The following is a 7,655-nucleotide window of genomic DNA, read 5'->3' as shown; positions in this document are numbered from 1 at the left end:
AATATCTAACCGATGCAAAGGTGATGATTTTGAGCTGAAAGAATGCTGCTCAGTCATGAAAAAATAACCAGTTTAAGACAATGACAACAAGAAATGTGATTATTTCATGCAAATGAGTAATGGAGAAATAAATGAAGACACATCCAGGCTGGCCCACAATGAAAAGGGACAACTATGTGATTTATACGACTGATCTGAATTCTAAAGAAAAATTTTGCTGAGCGTAACTAACCTAATAAATCTGTTGCGGAAACGACAATATCCACATCAAAAGATCAAATAAAGCGAGGAATCATTCTCAAAGCAAACTTATGTAAAGTTAACATCATTATCTGGTCAAACATCTATGTTGATGATAATATTTATCAATAGACATGATGACATCACAAAGTTAACTGGCTAAAACGGCTGAATTAAAAGATTCTTGTGATTTGATTAAATCACATTGATTGATTAGTAAAAACTGGTTCAACATTTTATCAGTGACATATATGTCTTAATGGTGCAACATCTGTTGAATCCATATGGTACAGGATTATCCATAATATGATCAGCTCTTTGGAGTAATTCTGTTTTGCATCAGGTGATTTTATTTTTTCAGAATTTGTCACACTTTTTCTGATTGTTGTGAGCTAAAACGATGGATCAGCTTTGGTGAAAAGTTGTGACTAAAGTTCTGCTTTTGATTGTTTTGTTTCCGATATCAAAAGCACTTTAAATATAATTTTTTAGAATTTGTTACATTATTTAAAATTTTGACATTCTTAATTTCTTCATGAAAATATGCACTCTGGGAGAGTTTTTTTTTTTTTTTTTTTAAACCTTCAAGCTCCAACTTGTTACTCAAACAGAAAATAATAAATAAATAAAATGTAGAAAAAATATACAAATATTATTTTCAGCAGATTTGGATATTATACACTCTTATCGTGGTCTTTTTTTTTTTTTTTTTTTTTTTTTGCCTGTGTGCATATTTCTGACATTCTTTGTGTGTTTGGCAGCAGAAATGATCACATTTAATCTGTATTCCACAACCATGTTGTACGTGGAACCAGAGGCGGTCTTGGCTAGTTTTGCGCCCTGGGCGAACCACCCATCATTTTATAATTAACACACAATATGTAAATTAGATCCTACTTAACATGCATCAGTTACCCAAATAAAATAAACCATAATAATGGACAAATTATCGTTTGTTAACATCCTATTATTAACTAAGCATAACACACTAAAATTATTCGAAAAAGCATCATAAAGCTTACAAAATATCATGTCAATGTATCCTGACGTCACTTGAATGTTATATAAGTTATTTAAGTTAGCATATACCCACGTATAGCATTAAAAACTCCAGTCAGGACGTACTATTGTTTACCGAATTCACAGACCAACATGTGAACTTGGACTTGTTGTGTTGCAAACACAAACTAATATATTCTGTGGCTAAGTAGCAACATATTAGCAAGAGGATAGTAAAAAGTGTTTCATTACATGTACAATAACGTCACTCATAGGGACCTGCATAACTTTATCTTTAGAGCATTTCTCTTCTTTCCTTCTCTTTCTGAACTGGGCACCTCATGGTTTCTTAGGTCTTTAGCCCATTATAGCACGCCTTTGACTCGACTAAACATCTACACCTTTGGGGCAGGGGGTACCGCCAGGACCGTCTCTGTCTCAGAGTAAGTTGTTTGTCTAACTTCCCTGTAAGGTGTATTAAAATTTCACACAAATATTGAAGCATTTATTTGTTTGTACTTTGCTAGTTATATTGCAACAAAGTTCATTTCTTTTATTTGATTCTTTTAACCATCGTTTTGACTACAGTACTTTTGTTTTTACATTTTTATGTAACCTTTAAAATAGTTTACCTTTCACTGTCTGGAATAATTCTTGTCAACACAACCTTACATGTGTGATTTCATAGTTATGTTTTCATTTACACCCAGTATTACCACTCCGAACCTTAAATTATGAAAAAAAAAAAAAAACATCTAAAAGTTTATGTGCATTTCTAAAACTGAGAATGCAAATATAAAATGTTGATTTTAAAAACTTAAGTACAAATTTAGTTAACAAAGTTAGAAACAACTATTTAGATTAAAATAAATAAATGTCTATGGTAGATTCTGTCCAACTATTTAAAAAATAATCAATCATGACGGTCATGATTTGGCTTGTTACATGTGTGGTTCACGTCAGAATGTGGGATTTTATAAGGAATGAATGGTGTAAATCTACAATCGTACACTTACATTTATTGAAATATAATAAATATTTCAACAATATTATATTTATATTTTCTATTTAAGGATGTTTTAGAGAAAACATAAAATGTTATATGTTTTCAAAAAATTTCACATACCCCCGAATGCCTTGAAGTACCCCCAGGGGTACGCATACCCCCATTTGAAAAACCGTGTTTTAGAATATATATTATGATTGCCCAGGTTGTCCTGGAAAGATTACTTGACTGTATGGGAAAGGGTTGAGATTATACATGTATTAATAGACAGAGAGGTCAAAAATAGTAATAAATGGCTTGGAGTTATAAAGGTTAATAATGAGAGCACTTAGAAGTCACTGCTCCCCATTGATTGGGCCACCCCATTAAAGATTTCCTGGATACGCCACTGCTGCCTCTGATCGTGAACCCTTTGGCTGACATCAGTCTTCATTTTATGGCTGGAAAGAGAAGCTGAGGGGCCCAAAACGTCTAAAATCGAAAAGACAACAAATTTACGGATGTCCTTAGTAGGAGACAGAATATGTTGTCATCACTCCGGGGTGGTTGGGATGTACTGAAAGGTCTGTAGTCACGAGGCGGTGCTGCTCGAGCTGCGCGCTCCGAGAGGGGAAATAAAACTCGCTCGAGTCTGACGCAACAGTATCTGGTATCTGTCAGGACGCAGGAGGTGACGGTGCGGACAGCTTTCAGTTTATCCTCCACTGACAGCTTCACTTTAGTCGTATTCTTTGTTTTTCTTCGCGTTACCGAGTTTCCTGAACGAGCCCTGAAGCAGCGACGGTAAGTTGTACATGACATAAACACCGTGTTGCCTTCAGGTACATGACATTTACCCCGTACAGTACGTCGCGTACTTTTTTTTCTTAAAAATGTAAAGTTTTTTGTTTGTTTTTTTAAGTGAATAAAACACCGTTTGGCTCTGTTAACTGTCTAAATATTCCTTTAAACAAATTTTATTTTAAATATAATTTAATTGGCATGAGCAGGAGCAACATTTCGGGTCATAATTGTTTGGAAAATAAGTGAAAGTGTTTTCAGTAGCTGTATGTGAGAGGTGGGAACTCAGCCCAAATTACAAGAAGATGTAGAAATATCTGGGTCAACTTTAGTGGAAAGTGCCACACACAGATCAATGTACGACCACAGACAGATTATTTTTTATATGTGTCATGTAAATTTCCAGGAACTATTGGCTGTATTGGAAGATTAAACTCACCTAAAATGAGGTTACAGGGGTCAAAATGTCTTAAAATGGTATTAGTTTCCATTTTCAACCAGCGTCATGGAGTTTTTCAGTCATTAAAAGCAGGTGGAAAGTGTTTAAAATGGTCTTAATGATGCCTCTAAAGCTGAATAGGAGTGTGGCATCATTTATTAAGGTATGTAAATATATTTCTTCTTTTGAAAAGCTGTGTGGTTTGATGTTATTTCCTCCGTGTCATTGAGGGACATCATTTTGTTATTCCTACATGTGGCTGAGTTGCCTCCTGAGCATTTAAAGAAAAGTCCCCTTGTGTGGGAGACAGTGTACTTTCATGTAAGTCAAAGACTCTTGTAGAGATGTGGGTGGATTTTGTAAAAAGGAAGGAACTGAGAGAAAAAAGCTTTACCATTCAACCTTTTATGTGCATGTATTAGAGCGCAGAGTCTGTATTTAACTCTGAATGAGATTTCTGGTCTCACATTTTTTTTAAAACAGAGAAGTTTAGGTGCAGCTTGAACACAACACACATGGACGTCAGGAAGAAAAGGCCCAGTGATGCTGCCTACTTCAATGTACTCCGTCTCAGCTCCGAATAGGTGCGTGTGACAGTAAATATGTCGTGGTTTACAAGATGTACTTCACTGTAGAGTCCAGGATTTTGTCGTACGATGCATCTTTTTAGCACGGATGTTGTCAAACCGCTGTAGATCCCTCTTGTGATAAAGTGAACCTGAAACACATTGCATGTTAGTGGATGCAGCAGATGTGGAGGAGAATTTCCACTGAAGATTAATGGTTTAATAATGGTTTTCACAGTTGCACCAGCCAGCCGAACAGCCACCATAACACACCTGAAGAGGATGATGAGACCATGAGCACAGAGGAGCAGGAAACCAGCGCTTTCCCCAAACGGCACACCACCTCCAACTACGGTGGCCGACACATCTCCTTAGACCACGCTGCCGTTTCTGATGAGTCCATGTTCAGAAGACAGAGGTGGGGCAGACGGGAGGAGCACTCGCTCCCCCTGACCAGCTCCAGCTTCTGCTCAGCCCAGTCTCCCCACAGCTTGCCTCCTGGATACAACCAGCCGACCCCGTTCCCAAGCCAAGTCGGCTGGCTCCACCCGAGCGTCGCCAGCAGCTGGTCGGGGTATCCCACCAGCCTGCCGTCCTGTCTGAGCCAGAGAGATTACTCCAGCTGCTCTGAAGAGAGCTGCCTCTCCAGATACAAGTCCGTTTCCCTTCCTGGTCAGCACAGCAACATGATTAGCTTGGAGCAGCCGCTCTCTCTGCGCTCCAACCCGCCTTCGGCTGAGCTGTATCACCACACTCTGTCTCCATACTCCTGCCCACCGCAGGGACCAGCCTGTTGCGCTCAGTGCCCTGTAGATGCCTTTAGTAGGCGGCCTGTAGCCAACAAACACCCCTTTGCTCAGCACCTTCCAGTGTATGGCCCGTACTGTAAGTCTGCAAAACAAAGCACTCATGCTGCTGCAGCACAAGCAGTGAAGCCAACGATGGTTTTATCTTTACTTTTCTCTTCAGATGCAGCCGACTGCAGACTCCCTGGAGCTCCTTTCACACAGACGTGAGGCTTTTAAATCATAACTCTGCATCCCAGCTCCCACGCTTGTCTGACAAGTCATGTTGCATGTGGCTAAAGTAGTTTTTAACTCCACACAGAGACCCCGACTCGCCAGCCAAAGGGAGACAGCCTCCTTACAGCACACCGTTGTCTCTGGAGCAGAGTAAGTGTTCACAAACGCTTCAGCTGATCGTTCACAACGCGCTGCAAGTCCTTAAACGTTTCCTTTCAACTGCAGGGAGGGTCTTCGTCACTTACGAAGCAGACAACGACAAACACGTCAATGAGATCATCAACTTTGTGGCGCTGCTGAGACACAACGGTTTCGATACTCATGTACGTAGAAATAAAATGGTAAAAATCAAACAATTTAGAAAAAAATGAGGGGAAAAAAATCACCATCATATGAGATGATTGCTTTTAATTCAGGTCCAGGAAAACTCAAATCTAGTTTTAACTCTGATTTACTGGAAAATGCTAAATAGAATTTATTAATCTACATAATATTTGTTTTTAAATATGATGCAGAGCAGCTAAACCACATCTAAAGGTAATGTCACTCAAGTAAACTCGCTATGTTGTGAGTTTTATCTCTGTTTTACTGTAATAGTGAAACTAGGAGCGTTGCTGGTCCACTCGGCTCTGACACTCTGTCCTCAGATTAACGTGTAAACGTCCGAGTTGGGTGTAATTTAGTACAATGATCCGTACTGTTTCTTTCAGATTGATATTTTTGAGCAGCAGTTCAGAAGCATAAGCAAGATTGACTTCATGGAGCGATACCTGAGCGAGGTAAAGTCTTCATAAAACCGTGTGGAAAATATCAAAGAAATGTTTTTGTTTTTAGATTTCATTACGTTCAAATGAACTTCCCAAACTAACTAAATGTCACTTGGTTGAGTTATTTGGCATCTAAAGCCTTTCATGTTCTGCAAGAGGGGACTTGTTTTTTTTAACAAATGAAAAATAGCTGAGAGCAGCGTAGATATTAAATATTTATATAATCTGCTTTTACAGAAAGAATATCTGATCATCATCATCATCAGTCCCAAGTACTACAAGACAGTGACGGCTTCCCCGTTTGAGCTGGAGAACGACGAGAGGACCTTCAGCACAGTTTACATACACAAACAGGTCGGAGTCCCGAACTGAAGGTTTTCCTCTTAAAGCTTTTAATCCTAAAGGTGCTGAAGTGTTTTTTTTTATGCTGTGTCTCTTCAGCTGCAGAATGAATTCATCCAGAATGGCAGCAAGAACTTCAGATTCATTCCCATCTTGTTTCCTGGCGCTAAAAAGGTCGGCAGGAGCGCTTGGCTCCGCTCGCTGCTCCGTCTCTGAGACGTGACCTTGTCATTTATGAAGTGAAACAAGCATTTTCTCATCATCATCTTCTTTTCCTCTTTTCATCAGTGTCATGTTCCCAACTGGCTTCAAAACACGCATGTTTACGGCTGGCCACGTGATCGAGACGACATCCTGCGGCGGCTGATGAGGGTGGAGAAGTATAACCCACCTCCTATCGGGGAACTTCCAACCATCGTTTCCATCCCCATATAGGAAAGCTAAAATCTGATCTGAGGTCAGACAGGACTGTCAGCCAAAAGCTTGCTTCTTGGAAAGCCGTCACTCATGTTTTTTTGAGGTGATCAGGGATTCACGTGTGTCTTATTTTAGTGTGGGTGCTTTGTGAACGGTTTCTAGGGGATACGTTGTGATTCCCTTTCAACTGAACGTACAGAGATCTGAAACGGAGAGGTTGGAGAAGTGCTCGCAGCCCGTCGCTGCACATCATGCTGAATTTTTACCGGTGCTGATTACGTCCCTGGAGCTGTTGAGAAACTTCAGTCTGATTACACATTTTCATAACGTTTCGTATTTTAAGCTTTGTGCACGTCATACGGTCCGGGAGCAGGTACGAGGATCACCTGACTGTATGTTTTACCAGCTTTCTTTTATGATCTGTAAATACTGCCGGCTAGTAAACAGGCTGAGCCATGATGCTTGATTCCATGTGCCTATTTAATGCAAAATGAGCCCCGACTGTGCCGTCGTGGTTCTGTGGGGAAAAAAACAGGGATATACTGATTTAAAATGCTGTTTTTATTGCCTGATGCATATTAAAGGTTGTCTGTTTTTTTACTGTGAAGATTCAAACACAGCTGTGTACAAACAGCACTGGAGCCTTTAGTTTTCTCACTTCTGATATTAAATTATGTCCAGATGAACTTGTTTTTTTCCTGCTTGTAATTTTTTTTAAACCACGTGGTTTTACTGGTAAACAGAGGCCGGCTGCCAGAGAGGAACTGAACAGGTAATTGTCATTCAAGCAGGAATAGGTCAATAATTGTAACTGTATGAACGGTGTGTTGGCAGGTGGTTTTGTTTGAACTTGGCTTGGTGCCCCCAAACTTCTGTGGTAACAGCAGGCAAGCAGAGACTTGGCTTAATTTGCCTGCAAGGCAACGAGGGCATTTTTCAGACGGTGAGCTATGGGAACAAACATTCTAGGTGAAGAGAAGATGTACCAACATGCCACCTGTGGCACCTCACTAACAAAAATTCAGGCGAGTCACAGAAAACCTTTTAAGGGCAGGGAGGACCAGAAACGAGCGATGG

The 7,655-nt window shown here is 39.9% G+C and overlaps 1 protein-coding gene across 1 annotated transcript; it reads left to right on the top strand.

The window, feature by feature from the left end:
- Positions 1–4,323: 4,323 nt before the first annotated feature.
- On the top strand, positions 4,324–7,268 carry traf3ip2l (TRAF3 interacting protein 2-like; the record flags this gene model as incomplete). The annotated part of the gene is made up of 8 exons (XM_079245714.1): positions 4,324–4,915; positions 5,000–5,042; positions 5,138–5,202; positions 5,278–5,375; positions 5,763–5,831; positions 6,057–6,173; positions 6,261–6,335; positions 6,450–7,268. The coding sequence occupies 8 exons, from the start codon at positions 4,324–4,326 to the stop codon at positions 6,594–6,596; spliced, it is 1,206 nt and encodes a 401-aa protein (XP_079101840.1). The 3' UTR covers positions 6,597–7,268.
- Positions 7,269–7,655: the final 387 nt, after the last annotated feature.

The sequence above is a fragment of the Telmatherina bonti genome, assembly GCF_933228915.1.
Source record: "Telmatherina bonti genome assembly, chromosome: 8".
Lineage (NCBI taxonomy): Eukaryota > Metazoa > Chordata > Actinopteri > Atheriniformes > Telmatherinidae > Telmatherina > Telmatherina bonti.
Note: the sequence above shows the minus strand (reverse complement) of the source record. Positions and strands in the feature narration are given on the sequence as shown.